General features: G+C 32.9%; 1 protein-coding gene across 6 annotated transcripts in view; it reads left to right on the top strand.

The window, feature by feature from the left end:
- The window catches only part of LOC139528823 (helicase domino-like), a 79,149-nt gene extending 62,833 nt beyond the window's left edge, over window positions 1-16,316 (top strand). For 5 of the 6 annotated variants that reach the window (XM_071325038.1, XM_071325037.1, XM_071325036.1 and 2 more), the window contains 14 exons: window positions 4,809-4,844; window positions 5,188-5,344; window positions 5,635-5,852; window positions 6,182-6,412; window positions 6,907-7,194; window positions 7,583-7,759; window positions 8,178-8,345; window positions 8,936-9,155; window positions 9,533-9,675; window positions 10,089-10,181; window positions 11,246-11,335; window positions 12,289-12,466; window positions 13,126-13,224; window positions 14,226-16,316. In XM_071325038.1, the coding sequence (XP_071181139.1) occupies window positions 4,809-4,844; window positions 5,188-5,344; window positions 5,635-5,852; window positions 6,182-6,412; window positions 6,907-7,194; window positions 7,583-7,759; window positions 8,178-8,345; window positions 8,936-9,155; window positions 9,533-9,675; window positions 10,089-10,181; window positions 11,246-11,335; window positions 12,289-12,466; window positions 13,126-13,224; window positions 14,226-15,100 (2,973 nt within the window). In that variant the 3' untranslated portion in view covers window positions 15,101-16,316. The remainder of the gene's footprint in view (window positions 1-4,808; window positions 4,845-5,187; window positions 5,345-5,634; window positions 5,853-6,181; window positions 6,413-6,906; window positions 7,195-7,582; window positions 7,760-8,177; window positions 8,346-8,935; window positions 9,156-9,532; window positions 9,676-10,088; window positions 10,182-11,245; window positions 11,336-12,288; window positions 12,467-13,125; window positions 13,225-14,225) is intronic. The other variant, XM_071325035.1, reaches the window with a different exon arrangement.
- The last annotated feature ends 371 nt before the right edge of the window (window positions 16,317-16,687 follow it).

The following is a 16,687-nucleotide window of genomic DNA, read 5'->3' as shown; positions in this document are numbered from 1 at the left end:
TTTTGCATGGTATTTACTGCTTTGCTTAGAGCAGTATAAGATTGTCATAATTCCTATATAAAATATGGCACAATTTTGAATCGCCATTCATACGAAATTTTTATTGTATTTCAAATAGTTGCTTTTCATGTTCTATTCATTAGTTGATACACAATTTCAATTACAAGTAATTAGATGCGAAATGAATTTGTCTACCTTTTTAAATATACGGCAATGTTTTTTGAAGTCCATCTAAAAAAATTGTATCAAAGTTTGAAAGGATTTTGTTTTTTTTTCAATTTTTATACATCTTTGAGGAATTTGTAAAAGTGTAAAAGACTAATTTTTGTATAACAGACATCTTCCCAGAAATCAGGTAATCATGATATCACTTGCTTTCTCCTCATTTGTAGTTTTCTTGGTTATTGAGGGAGAAAATTAAACATAAGTATTTGGTCAGTTTATCAAAAGAATCAATACTGTCATATATCCTAAGATATAAAACCAGATTACACCATTCATTGTAAATGTTTTGTTTCATAGGTCAGTGTTAAGGTCAATGACACATTTTGTTCTTAAAATCTGATCAGCAATTTTAAGTAGACCTGCAATATTAATTTATTTTTAACTGTTTGTCAGAAAAAAAGTTCATTAAATTTCAACAGAAATTTTTTTAAATTTTCAATCGGATGACTATTATTTATATTCATAAATTAGACATTCGAAACCAGCAAGAGACAGAATGAATCTGAGTTTAGATTTTATTTTGCAAATATAGAAAATGTATATATTGTCAAGTTAACATTTTGTATTTCTAATTTACAATAAATACAACAACAAAAAATCTGAAATCAACAAAAGAAGAAAACGTTTTATTTACAAATTCTGTTTTGCAGATATTCATAACTATTTTTATTTACAAATCTCTAAATTTACTTTGGTAGATTATTTAGACCTTAAATATTTGTCTTCTCTGATTCCAAAGGAACAGAACATTTACATGTGATGGTTATAAATAGAGGAAAAAACTGATGTATGTAATGTAATAATTCTAAGAATTCCACAAGAATGTATTTGCTAGTGTTTTGAAAAGATGATTGGTTGTTTGAATGTTGCACAAGTTTAGATTAGCACAAGTTTTTATGTTTTGTATATAAGATAACAATGAATATTTGTATGTCATTTCCATTCATTTGTAAATGATTTTGATGAAAAAAGGATAAAAATAAACATTTATGTAACAAATGCTGTGTTTCTGCATCTCTTTATAAACATGTGTGAAGATTTTGTCATTCTGTTAATCAGGAAAAGGTCTTAATTGACTGTATAAGTGACAATTTTTTTCTTGAATTTTATTCTAGAACCAAACTTGAAAAGAGAATAGCCTTTAATTGATATAACAAAATGACAAAACTTCGTGTATGTTTATCAGCCAGGGGTGATATAAGGTTTATGGTGTCATTGTGGAAATTCTGTATCTCCTTTTAGGAAACTTACTAAAATTACAGGCATGTTTGTTTGGCTTAACTGAGGCACCACACAACCTTTTATCATTATTGGCCTGATGATGCAGATTCCACATCACCATAAATGTTTATATTTACCCAAACAAAATAGACTCTGGTTGTCTGAAAACTTGCTATTAGAAAATTTAGTAAGTTTCCCTCTTGTGTGACCAATAGAAGTCATGCTCAGGTTCTTGCCCCCTCTTTTGTGGCCAATAGTAGTCATGCTCAGGTTCTTGTCAACATCCTGTTGGATTGTCTTAGATGAAGTCAACAGTTCAGTGACAGGCTTAGAATAGCCACTATATACATGAAATAGTAAGTCTCCAAGATGGTCTTCAATGGTTCAGTGATCTAAAGCCACAATATTGAATAGCCACTATATACATGAAATAGTAAGTCTCCAAGATGGTCTTCAACGGTTCAGTGATCTATAGCCACAATATTGAATAGCCACTATATACATGAAATAGTAAGTCTCCAAGATGGTCTTCAACGGTTCAGTGATCTAAAGCCACAATATTGATTGATTGATTGTGTTTTAACACCACTTTTGAGCTATTTCGTGGTGGCCAGAGAAAACCACTGACCTCAATAGGAATAAAGCCACAATATACATGGTATATTAAGTCTCCAGGATAGTTGTCAATGGTTCAGTGATCTAAAGCCACAATGTACATGGTATATTTGACTTGTTTGACACATGGATTTAATATGGTAGTAGTTAATAGTATATGGATATCATGGACATTAAAAGAATAGGAAGATATTTTCTGATCTGCTGACAAAGGTCAATTGTGCTTTGCAAGTTGCCCATATTCTTTTAGTTTTTGGTTGGTTTGGCTTATTGCAACATTTGGGATTGATTTGTCTTAAAGCTTAAAAGATCATGAGGAATGCAAGGATAACAAATTCAAACCATGCAAGGGCTGTATAGCCAGTCAAGGTCGTTAAAAACTTCCATTTGTTGTTGGATAACAAATTGTAATCATCAATTAGCTTGATTGATTGTTGCTTGTTAAACATCCAGTGGCAATTTATAAAATTGAAGAGAATTCTCTATGTTCTGTTGGTTAGATTCATTGTGCATGTAATTTCTTTTCCTGTACTAGTATATTCCTGGTTTCTGACTTCTTTGTAAGGGGGATGAGAATATTAACTTGATGTATACAAATGGCAAATATTTCATTCTCAACATGAATTTTGAGTTATGAAATTGTCAGTTCAACTTTAATAATTGCCTTTTAATCACTCAACAAAACTATTTCATGTTTGAAGTTAACACATGAACATAACAAATGGAAGGTCTTAATAAGAGTAATGCACAATTCCATATAATGTCAACTGTTTTGATGGAAATGGAACTTGTACAAAAAAAAATAGAACCATCTTCAGTAAAACAAACCAGGCCTTCATTGATTGTGTTGGGTTACTGTTTCAATGATGTGTCTCCCATCTCTTTACTCTTGTTTGTGTTGGGTGACTGTTTCAATGATGTCTCCCATCTCTTTACACTTGTGTTTCCTTGGTGTCATATTAGATATTTGCTGTTACTTTGCATCCATGGTAGAAATAAGATGTGGTACAATTACTAAAGGGTTTTATGTTTTGGTTTATGTAAATAGATACAACAGAAATATGCAACTATGATGCTATTCAGCCAAACAACATGTTGTACTTTGTAGCCCGAAGCAAATGCACAAAAAAATATAGAATTAATTATTCGTCATCATCTATTCTTAAAGGCTATTGCCTTCTTGCTGATTGACTAGGACAGGGTTCTTCTACAAGTGTTCACAAAATATTTGAGAATTTCTGAAACAATTTGAAACAAACCTGTTTGAAAAAAGTTATGCTGAATGAGAGAAGCTAGGCCAACAAGAATGACTTTCGAGGTCAAGACAATAACAGGAGTGTAACCAAGTGGCTAGGAAGTCAGAATGGGCTTTGTATAATGAATGCTATTAAGACATCAACATTTTGAATTGCTGAAAAAAATCTTTTCATCCCATATGTGCATCAAACTTGATAATTTTTCATGGAGAGAAATACTCAAGTATTATTAAGTTGCTTTTTCGGATTTTACAACCCTTCCTTGCTTTAAAATGATATCTTTGTAAAAATAAACAAGATATTTTCCAAGCTAGGGTGGATAATGCATTACCAGTGTTATAGAATCCATATTGACCTTGAGGTCACTAGGTGGAAGGTTTATGACATGGTAGCAATTTTAGTAAAATAGGGCCACATTTTAATTTCATAATCTAAATCATATACTAGGAAGATCACAATTTCTTCAAATAGACCTAGATTTTTTAGTAAAGTTTGGTTTCACCACGACTTGTTAGCATGAATAGAATATTAAGTCTTTGTTTGATAATAAACCTTTGAAATAAAGGATCTGTTTATGTTGTTGCGACTTGTTCAAAAGGTCTAATTTTACAACCAATTAATGGAAAGAAATTTAGGCAAATTTGGGTGTATTGTTTCACCACGAAGAGTACTTGATAACTTAGAGTGGCATCTACTACAAATCCCTCTATAAGGACAGTAACTCAGCGTGTGTATCCTTGGTGCTTCTGTCTACAATAGCACATATAATATCTGATTTCAAGTTCTCTGATGTTACTTTACAAACCTGTGTTCTGTACAACTATAAAAACTTTCATTAGTTGATAATACATATTTGAGTGTTACAAATATGTTTAGTATTGATGCCATTGGGTTGCTATTTAGTTTGTTTGATGTATATCCCACATCTCTTTTATTCATATGGACTGATGATCTGCACTTTTGAAAGGTTTTCATTGTTGAAAAAAAGATTGATTTGTGCATTGATGTTCAAATCAGTGAGTCAATCAAATGAAAATTAAATCTTGTATATAAAATGGCGTGTTTCATACAGTGTGCCTGTTTCTGTACATTGATCAGGTAATAAATAAATTCCAACCAACCAACAAAAAACTTTTGTCCATCAACATTCTGAAAAAACAAAGCCTCTTGAATATAAACCCATATTAAAAAAAAAATATGCTTGCAAACACATGCCTAAAAACACTTCTTGACTGAGCTGATTTTAGATATTGATTTGATTTCCTAAGGTACTTTGCATTACATGCATACACCATTGTTTATCTCTCAGTTCATGAAATTGAATTGTACAGATAAATAAAACTTCCTAAATAATCCAATCAAGAAACATGTGTTGTTTGTAATGGAAATTTTCATGGGTCTTGATTTTTGGACAATTTTGTTCGATACAATAATGTTGTAAAGTATTTTAGTGATTTGCCAAGTCTTTATTTAGAATTTTCTATTTTACAGGTCTTTAAATCTGATGTTGATCAAGAAAAAATGACAGTAAGTATATATGAGAATAGTATTAAACTGTAATAAATGTAATTGTTATGTCTTACTGAATTAGTAATGTTCAGCAACAGACTTTCAGTCTAGTTTTTCCACACTTTTTGTAGCTGACTATGCAGTATGGGCTTTGCTCATTGTTGAAGGCTGTACGGTCACCTATAGTTTGTTAATTTCTGTGTCATTTTGGTCTCTTGTGGAGAGCTGTCTCATTGGCAATCATACCACATCTTCTTTTTATAAACAGATTTCTGTACTATGAAATCTCTGTAATAAACATGAGGATGAACTATGATTGATAACTATTGGTTAAACACTAAACATTGTTTTGAATCAACAGATGTGGACTCCTCCCACTCCACCACATGATGATAATGACATCTACATTGACCAATCAATGTGCTTCCTGTATGAACACAGTACTATGCCAGAGACACAGCTACCACCCATCTACATCAAGAAAGAACACAAGAAACCCAAGATTGAATCCATCACAAGTAAGTCATGTATAATGATGACTTAATTTGTTTGTTTTGTAACTGAGATAGCTGATCATTGGACAGATTTAAAAGCTTTGTCAATATTATTTTTGCAAAGTTGTAAAACTTCATAAAAAATCTTGTCACTAGAATTTAAATTGTTTTATTGCAAATTATCCATAAAATTCAAATATTGCAAAACTGGTATTTAGATTTAATTTTGACTAACATGAAGACTGAACTTTATATTTATATTGAGATATCTAATAAATTTAAACAGCTTTCTATGTAAATCTTACTTCTTACAGCAAGAAAACAGAAACAAAGAAAAGAAGAACAACCTCGAGTTCCAAGGTCATTGTTTGACAGACCTACATCTGCTCTTCTTAAGTTACGCAGGGAGGCCAAACTAAAACAAGGCTTACTGAAACCATTCCGTCCCGTCCCACAGATGATTAACAAACCACCAGATCCAACACCTGATCATCCAGAATGGCTCATACATGAGGATTGGGCATTGCTACAGGTAAAGTAATGAGCTGTCATACAAATACATGTTGATATAAAGACTATACATGTAATCGTAACTGTTATTCATATCTTTTCTCATTTCGTCAAATGATGCCAATATATTTATATTATTGAAGTTGTTTATATTTACAGGATCAAATTAAAGCAATACTTTTTGCACATAGCAAAACAAAAAAAATGATTAGAAACATAATTTTATCTGTAATACAACAGAAAGATGAAATTGATTATATATATGTAATAAAAAAACTGCCCGTATATTGAAATAGTAATGAAACAAAATCTACAGTTATATCAGAAGATTCTGTAATATATATTTTACAGGCTGTGCAGACGATATTTGATGTACCCTTGAATTTAATGGTTGTGTCTCCTGCTCATTTACCAAACTGGGACTTAGTGGCAGATATTGTCAATAGTTTAAGTCGAGTGTATCGTTCAGCCAAGCAGTGTAAAAATAGATATGAAAATGTAATCATACCGAGGGAGGAAGGCAGAATTCTGTATGATATCAACCCTAAAAAACAGAGCAAGAAAACTAAAGGAATTTATAAGGTTAGCAATAAGGTAGTATACATACATGTTTACAACTTGACCATTTAACAAGCGTTTGAATATAATTACTTTTGTATACTTATGATTAAAAGGGAAGTAATTTTGATTGATAATGATTTATAGAACAAAATGTTCCGTTTAGTTTGAAAGTTATCATGAGATATTGAAATCAGCATTTCATCAGTGATATAGCTTCTTATCAGCAAATTAACCATAGAATTTTTCTATCTGAGCAGTTTTAGTGTGACATTCTTAAAATTTAAAGAGAAACTAGTGAAAGGCACAACCATCACATTAAAAACTTTAAAAAGCCTGAAAGGTCTCTTTGGTTAAGGAATATAGTAAATAGACCATACAATCTAGCTAAGATGTAATGTTGGTAGTACCTGTGAATAGTTTTCTGTTAACTTTTAAACAGTATTTCTTTGAATTAACATCAACCATTTTCACTAAATAAGTTAATACGTAATATTAAGTCCAATTTATTTTTTCAGACAAAGAACAACCGACCAATGAGAACAAGTCAGTTATTTGTACAAGATAACCAGAATGCTATCAGTATGTTATATAGTCTGAGGTTTGATGGGGTCAAGGGTATAGCCACTAAACGTCCACCTCCACTAAAACAGACACTTGTTAATCCTACATTAAAGAATCCAAAGCATGCATCTGTCCTGTCAGAGAATGAAATCAACTATGAACAGCCACTGACACCAATGCAGGTGGCGGAGATCAGGGCACAGAGAATACAGAGGGAAAAGAAACAAAATCAAGCTGCAGCTGTAAGATTTTATCATTTAGTCTCAACTCTATAACAAGTATTTGTTTATTCATTTTTTCTGTGAAACTTTTTGTTACAGCTTCAAGGGTAATCTCGGAATATAAATCGTGTGAATATTAAAAATATTATTTTTACATATGTGTGAAGTAACAAATGCAGATATAATTGAAATACATGCAAATAAAGGAAAAATATAAGGAACAAATTTACTGTAGTTCTTTAAAAAAGTAATATTTCATATAGTTAATTAAAAGACTTAGTTTTGAGATCAAAGTAATTTGTTTATATTTTTCAAGTTAAAGAAAAATTAGCTTCCCTTGCTTTTAGAATTTTTAGAAATATTATTCATTTAAGTTGTAACTGATTGCGTAATACTCCTTTCCCAATAGGCTGCTTCTGCCGAACAACAGCTTCAGAAATCTCAAGCACAAACTACCCAGGCTACCCCTACACCTGCCACACCTTCCCAAGGAACCACTGCTGTCGTGGTGGCACAAAGTATAGCTGGAGCAGTGACAGGTCAACAGCTACAACAGATCTACACTACTGTTACAACAGCTGGTCTCGTAAGTCATCTCAACACTAGTGTCACAACAGCTGGTCTCATCAAGCTTGCTTCTAGTTTTGTTCCGTCAGTAGAGAATATCAACAGGTTATAATTGGTAAAGCTAAGCAACCAACTATTCATTATGTAATTAGTTGGGTACTAAAGAGCTAGCAATGAATTGACATATTATAATAGAATTATATTTTATTAAGTCAAATTGTCATTTAAGGTCACATTTTACTGCACAGGCTTCAACCAAACCTTAATACCACAAATGCTTTCTTATCAACAACTCAAATTCATTAACATTTTGCACATCATGTACATGTGTATCTTATTTTTTTGTGGCATTGAAAGAATGTTAAAATGATGACAGAATAACATGTCTGTTGAATATCTAATTTCTTTCTTTGATAAGATGAGTTTTCTATTTACAGCAGACGGCTACATTAGCCAAGACTGCTGTAGGACAGGCAGTGACGGCTGTATCCTTACCTCGGGCTGCCAGTAACATTGTAGTTAATACACCACCAGGAGTGGCATCTAACTTTGCTGCTATCAATAGACGGATGAGTCAGGCCAGTGCTGGACAGCCTGCCACAGTGGTAAGAATAACTAGAAAATTTCCATTCTCCAATCTTAAAGAAGAAACTTATTTTCAAGTATTTGCAATATTCAAGTTGATTTAGAAACATCATTTTCAAAAATGTGAATCCAAGAATCAATCATAATTTAAGCAACGTTTTATCATGATGTAGTAGTATTGCCATTTTATAGGAGACTGGTCTGTGAAAATCCCAACAAGTTAATGTATTCTAACTTGAAATTTTGCAACATTGATTATAGAGTATTTTAAATTCCACTTTACCTATACTCAAAAAGTACTTTTTTTTAATAAAATTGAGAAAGGAAATGGGGAATGTGTCTAAGCGACAACAACCTGACGATAGAGCAGACAACAGCCGAAGGCCACCAATGGGTCTTCAATGTAGCGAGAAACTCCCGCACCCGTAGTTTTCCTTCAGCTGGCCCCTTAAAAAATATGTATACTAGTACAGTGATAATGGATGTCATACTAAATTCCGAATTATACACAAGAAACTAAAATTAAAAATCATACAAGACTAACAAAGGCCAGATGCCTGCCTCCCCATTATGAAAGAGTATGAATGATAAGATTATTGATGTATTTTAGGCTGTATCAAATATGTTGACATCAGCTATCAGAGCTCAGCGGCCAGCAGCTCCTCAAACCATCCAGGAAATTACCTCTGTAAGTCAGGGTGCCACAGGACAGATAGCTCAGATAACTACAGCTAGGACACAAGTTTCTACAGTGACTACATTGACACCAGCTCAGTTAGCAGTGGCAGCAGCCCAACAACGGATACCTGGTATCACAACTATAGCTGGAAGTAAGACCTTTGAAAGACTAATATTTTACAAAACAATGAAAATCTGTATTTGGTGATGTGTACTTTTGATTTATAACTATTTGCTCTTAAAGAAAGCTGAATTATTTTCTTTTAAATAAGATTTTTTGTTAAATGTAATTAGTTGATGTCAGACAAAACATTTGTTTCCTCTTGTGTTGTTTTACCTTTTATAGTTTTGAAATATAATATAGGATATACTTTTAGTTATTGGACAATGACCTTTAGCCTTTGTATTGTTGTCACATAAGCATTTTAAACAACTTATAACATAACCATGTAATATATAATTATTAATTAATACACCTATAAAGCTATCTTGTAAATTGTTGTTGTAACTTTAATAATGTACTTTGTAGATACTGTGGTAGGACAACAACTGACAGTAGCAGCTGGTAAAACACTGACACCACAACAACAACTGTTACAACAGAGACATCTGATTGGTCACCAGGCTATACAACAACAACAACAACTCAGGATGCAGAAACTTAATATTACAGTAAGTAAATCCTAACATAAGACAACACCACAATTTTATTGCACATGAAATGTGAATCTTGAAGGTAAATAAATATTCATCTTTAAATATGAATATAAAAAAAGAAGATGTGGTATGATTGCCAATGAGACAACTCTCCACAATAGACCAAAATGACACAGAAATTAACAACTATAGTTCATGGTACAGCCTTCAACAATGAGCAAATCCCTTACTGCATAGTCAGCTATAAAAGACCCCGAAATGACAATGTAAAACAATTCAAAGGAGAAAACTAACAGCCTTATTTATGTACAAAAAATGAACAAAAAACAAATATGTAACACACAATCAAACTACAAAAGTTCATTTTCCTTTCAATATTTGCTTTTAATTTAATATTTGTCTCATTAAACATTTTTCTCACATTTCAGCAACAGCAATTACGTCAGATTCAACAGAGTGCTCGTCCAGGGATTCCCCAGAAAACAGTAATAGCTCAACAGCTCGTCACCAGTGTGGCTCAGGTACGACCAGAATTATTATACATTCCTGATTTCCATAATATATATTTATTTGATGTTAACTGTATTGGCAAGGACCATGATTAATCAGGATAAGTGGGGGTATACCAATTTACCTCTGTCCATCTGTCCCATGAATATTTTTACGTCACATCTTTCTCATGAATACATTTCAAGGATTTCTGAAATTCGGTTTCAGGGTGTATACGAGTGACAGTCAGCTATACCATGTGATGCATTTTCAGATTCATCACTCAACAACTTCCTGTTATAATTTTAGAGGAGATATCATTAGTGAGCAGTAGCTTCACTTGTTATTCTTGTTTTATCAGCCTTCTTGTGTTGCATGGTCACCTCGAGTGTGGGAGGTCTTGGATTCAAACCCATGTAAGGGTCAAATCAAAACTTAAAATTGATATCTGTTTCTCCACTTGTCTGCTACAAGACAGAATGTTGTTTCCTGGTTATATATTTCTGTAGACCGTTACCTTATTAACTACTAAAAGAAACTTATTAAAATCTGGCTCACAGTGTTGATCTAAACCAAGTAGAATTCGTATGTTCTCTTCATTATAAGCATGTTATATATGCCAGTGAAAGGTAAACGCCAATTCATCATCATCAAGAGTGTGTCTGTTTTTTATGCCCCCGCCACACCCTTGTACCTTCTATGTATGAACATCATGAAATTGGTTTCTGTTCTTCAACTTTAGTTTGCCTCAGTTCAGTTCAGTTTCTTGTATGTTCCTCCATTAATTGCGGAGCACTATCCATAGGATATAATTGTAGCAAATATATACACCTTAAAACATAAGCATGATAAGGGAATTATAAACTTATGTAAAGATAAATGAATAAAGGTAATATGATCAAAAGCTAGTCATTTCGGAATTTTACCATAAAATTTATAAATCATAATCATAATGTGCTGAGGTGTAAGACAAAGTTAAGCAAGAACTCAACCAAATGTTATAAAACTTATACACAATGCTAATTACCATAAATACAATTCAAGTTTGAATTTGGGTGACATCACTATTTACATATCCTCATTTAATGCTTTATAGGTTCCACGGATGAAAAGACAACTGACACAGGATGAGTTGAATCGTCTGAAACAACAACAGCAGCTTATCCAGAAACAGGGACAATTACAGGTAGGTCTTAACTACACATATGTAGAAACAGGGACAATTACAGGTAGGCTTTAATAACTACACATATGTAGAAGTCTGACATTCATTAATTACTTCTCAAAACCTGCATTAATAAAAGTGGATCTTTGGTCGTATTTGATAATTATAAAAAAAAAGATTTTGTTTTTAAAATCAGTGTATTTGTTCACAACTTGTAGACTTATACATAAGCAAGTAAGAGATTTGCATGTGCTATATTAAATGATATTTATATAAGGAAATATATGAGAAAAGAAATCTTCCTTGTTATAAGCTATGACAGACAAAATTTATCAAAGAAATGAGTTTCAATACATTTATCATCTGCCTTTAATATTTGATGATAAAAAATTTTTTTAATTACAAACGAAAGTGAACCAACGCCTGGTGAGTCTGTAGTACGGTAGAGTCCATAATTTTTTTTTAGTTATAATCAGAGCCTATTAAAGATAGATATGCAGTTTTACTCATTGTTGAAGGTCGTACAGTGACCTAAAGCCTTAACATCTTTGTCTTTTGTACTCAGGTGGATAGTTGTTTCATTGGCATTTATACCACATCCTCATTTTTGTTTATTTAAACCTTGCTCTTTAATGATAAAGAAATGAATTTTGCAATATCTAATTAGGGGTTCAATAAATATACGTTCATGTATAGTCCTATGTCGTAGAACTTGATTTGGGGCCTTAGTGGCTGAATGGTCTAAGTAGTCTTAATTACTGAATCACAAACCATTTAACACTAAGGTGTGTTTGAGTCCTACATGTGAAAGGTGTGTTCCATCGACTAGAATTGTAAGTTTTCCTACTGAATGTTGGTGGTTCTCACGGGGCACGCCCGCTTAATTAACCGATAACAAATGAGCCTCGAGAAAGTTCACAATATTGTAAAAGTGGCGTTAAACTTCAATAAATCAAGACAATTTATTTTTCTAGTTGCCAGCTACACAGATAATAGCCCAGGGTCAGGTACAGCAAGTTGGTCAGCCTGTTTCAGTGGCTGGAACTTCTGCCCACTTAGTGAAGACCGTGTCCACACCAGTACCGTTACAATTACCCACCAGTACAGCTGTCAGTATAAATGTTACAGTTCCTGCTCAAAAGACAAATATAGGTATATATGCAACTAGATATTTTATCAATGTATTGCAAGTAGAATCTGCAAATTCTGATTTATTAATAATATTTTAATGAACAAGAAAAAATTGATTGGATGTGATTTTCATCTATTTTAACTTAGGGCTATTCCATTAAAATGTTATGTTGGAGGGTAGGAAGGGAAGTTAAATTATTGAATGTGGGTCATGAATCTTTTTTCAGTATGCGTCTATTACCATTATGCAAAATTATCAAAAAAGGTTCTTTGTTGTAGGAATGTTTTGAAAGTCCCTTCCTTCCCTCCAACATACATTTTAATGGAATAGCCCTTATGGTTTTCAGTTATGAAAGTATAAACTGTTTGCAGCTAGTGTAGGAATCAAATTACTTTAAATTCGGAAACTAATTCATTATTAATCCTGGTAAAAAGAGAAATGAAATTAATGCGATTGCAAACAATTGTATAAGATCAAATTACTTTTAAGATAATAAATGCAAGTTTGTATTCTTGTGAACCTGATACTGTAGCAATTTTCACATTTATAAAACCTTCGCTACAATTTCTGAATATGTGAGATTTTCTGAGAGATAAGGGAAATATTTTCTATTATTAAATTGTTACTTAAATTATTGAAGTACATTCATTTTTCACAAGATAAATAAATATTTTCACAGCTACCAAAGCCACAATCAGTCAGCTTCAGAAGGGACAGTTACCTCCCATGCAATTACTTAGAAAAGCACAGCCCATTCCTGGACAACAAAAAATCACTTGTAAGTATGGAGTTAAGCACACATACCATTCACATTTCTGCAAACTTTTCAAATCCATGGGATTTAATTGGCTTGATGACCTGATGCTAATATTGTCATAAATATTTAATCTTCTTCTATATTGTTTCAATGAGTATGTACATGTATGTGCTTAAATATCATTTTAACTCATTTTGAATGCATGTTCAGTCTAAATATATATATATATATAATATTTTTTTAAATCAGGTCAAGGTTTACCGAACACTTGTCTGATTTTACACATGATAGCCAAGTTGAAAATTTTCGTCACATTTTTCTCAGGAACTACAATGCAAGGATTTCTGAAATTTAGTTTCAGGATTTATATAAGTCAGCTATACCGTGTGATGCGTTTTCAGATTCATCACTCGACTACTTCCTGTTTACCGAACACTTGTATGATTTTACACATGATAACCAAGTTAAAAATTTTTGTCACATTTTTCTCAGGAACTACAATACAAGGATTTCTGAAATTTGGTTTCAGGATTTTTATAAGTCAGCTATACCTTGTGATGCGTTTTCAGATTCATCACTCGACAACTTCCTGTTTACCGAACACTTGCATATTTTTACACTATTAATATTATCCACTTGCGGCGGGGGTATCATCAGTGAGCAGTAGCTCGCAGTTTCACTTGTTGTACAATCATTCCCCAATTGTGCTGATTTTCATTGATTTGATCCGTGTCTCGCAAAAGCCCCAAATGTGTTGAACCTTTAAGAACAAAACAGATTTTTGTATGATTGATTTGTATTGAGACTTGTCCAACTGTACATTTAAACCACAAATGTTATTATGCAACAGAGTTCAAATAAAGGCAACAGTAGTATACTGGTGTTCAAAAGTCATAAATCGATGGAGAGAAACGAATCTGAGTTACGACCTAAAACCTACCATTTGTTATTAATTTTGATTACAAGTGTATCAACTGATGTTTTTAATGACCATATTTAATTTTTTTCTTTATAATTTTCAGCCATTACCCAGCAAATGGGGAAGACCCAGATACCTCTCAATACAGTTCAGATCATACCTCAACCTCAAAGTGCCTCTGGTCGACCTCTCACCTATCAGCTGCAGCAAATCATGAGTACAAACAAACCACATCAGGGGTCAATGATAATAACGTCTCAGCCTACGATCATTGCCACCGTTACTCAGAGTCAGCCCTCGGGACAGATCGTTACTAAGGTTCTCACCTCCTCCCAAGGTACCATACCCACTTCACAGATACATACCCTCTCGGCTGCATCACCTGCCATCAGTCAGGTGTCAGTGGCTGCCAGTGCACCAACACAGATACCTGTAGCAACAATCAGCATGGCTCACCCCTCTCAACAGGTCGCCAAGTCTGTAACAGTGGCAACTGTCAGTAATGTTAGTGGCAACACAGTTCAAGTCCATCCAGTGGCAACTCATCAGGCTAGGGTAGCCACTTTATCACAAGCTTCAATAGTGGCACATCCTGTTCAGCAGATTCAAGTGACACCTAGTGGATCATCAGTACAGCAGCCAGCAACGATTCACGTTCATTCCACATCTCAGCCATCAACAGGCACTGTAGTGTCTCACACATCATCACCATTGACATTGACTGTAACCCCAGCTAATCAAACACCACCCCCTAATGTAACATTAATTCAGCAACAGGTACCAGTTTCACAAACAACAGTACAGACTGGTACCGTCACTTCACAGGCAGCCTTAGCAGCAGCTGCAGCTCTACCACCACAGTCACCAGTAGCTCCAGGAATTGTAACTACAGTGGTACAGACACCACAAGGAGGACAACAGTCTATTAAACCGTCTCCCTATGCCATGAGGACTAGGAATCAGCCAAAACATCAATAAAGTACTCAAAATCAACTGATGACTATAAATCAATCAATACTATCTTCAATATTTTAAATAGGGACAACAGACCAATACAATGTCACATAACAATCTACCAGTGTTTATAAACAAAATGAGGGCAGCAATGACACAAACACACTGGCCGGAAAACCTTCAGTCAAAGGACTAATACTGAAACAAACAAAATGTTGGTGAATACAGACCATTGTGTATTTATATTCTATTGATTATATCTTGTATTATTTATTTGGTTTGTATAAGAATTAGTCTATGATCATGTGTAGAATTTACTGAAACAAACGTCCTAAACATGCATGATTTTGAAATATTTGCGACTGGGTGTTGAGAAACCAACAAGCAATCCCTGAAACAAAGTGTTGACTCATGGGAACATTGTTTTCTAAATTTATTTTTGAAGGGATCTCTTCAATGACAAAATTGACGAGATATCACTTGCCTTATATAATTGGCCATAGGAAAAACATTTCTGGTTACAGTTATATGTATTGTTACAGAGTGAGTTTCTTTGTAAACAAATTATTATTTACTAGTTATTGACATTAGAATGAGTTGAAAGTAAAACACAATAGATTAGAAGTAAATGCATGGTATATTTGTCTAGAATGTATTAAGTAGAAGTAGTCAGTGTTAATTATTATATTTGTTTGATGTGGTCTTGGAGTTTTAGATGTAAAGCATTTTGTACTGTATGTGACCATGTAAATGCCAGGATATTAATACAATTTGTTAGATTTCAATGACACTTTCATTTGCTAGCAAAATCCTGAAGCATTTTTATTTCCTTGTTTTTAAACTCTTGTTTTGTATAGTCTGAAAACTTATTTAAATCTGATGTAGAATTTCTCTTATTTAATGAATTTGTATACTTATTACAACACACAAGTTTGCAAAAAGCTATAAATAAAAATGATACTTATATTGTCCATTAGACCATGATAATTTTCCTATTATTTGTGGTATGTTAAGTATGATGCCTATTACAAAATGTATAGGTTCTAAGTATATACCAATATGCTGATACGCTGGTTATTATTTTGTTTTGAAATCCAGTTAATGTAGGATTTTTTGTAGTTTATCTTTTTCCTTATTACTGAGCTTGTGAACTTAAACTGTCCACCAAATTCAAAAAAAATATTTTTTGAAGAATAGTTCTAGATTTTCAAAATATTCATTTTTTTTTGGGGGGGAGGGGGTAAAATGTTGTTGTTGATAAAACATTATCATTCAAATTTTTAATCATATTGGATTATGAAATGTGAAGATACATTTACTTCTAAAAGTACTTCATTAAATGAGGATATTTCACTTTCCTTTTTGATTTAAAAAAATCAGATTGTGATGATTGTGCAGAATTATTATGTGTTGAGATATATATGTAGTTAATCATACATCATGTACAAATTTCATTAAACATTTATAAAAAAAATTGGAGCCTTTTTTTTTTCGTAAGGACTACAGGAGAAGTATGATAATATCAAAAAGATGTGATATTATTGCCAATAAGACAACTCTCCACACAAAACCAAATGACGCAGAAATAAACAGCTATAGGTCACCACAGGG

The sequence above is a fragment of the Mytilus edulis genome, chromosome 6 (genome assembly GCF_963676685.1).
Source record: "Mytilus edulis chromosome 6, xbMytEdul2.2, whole genome shotgun sequence".
Taxonomy (NCBI): Eukaryota; Metazoa; Mollusca; class Bivalvia; order Mytilida; family Mytilidae; genus Mytilus; species Mytilus edulis.
Note: the sequence above shows the minus strand (reverse complement) of the source record. Positions and strands in the feature narration are given on the sequence as shown.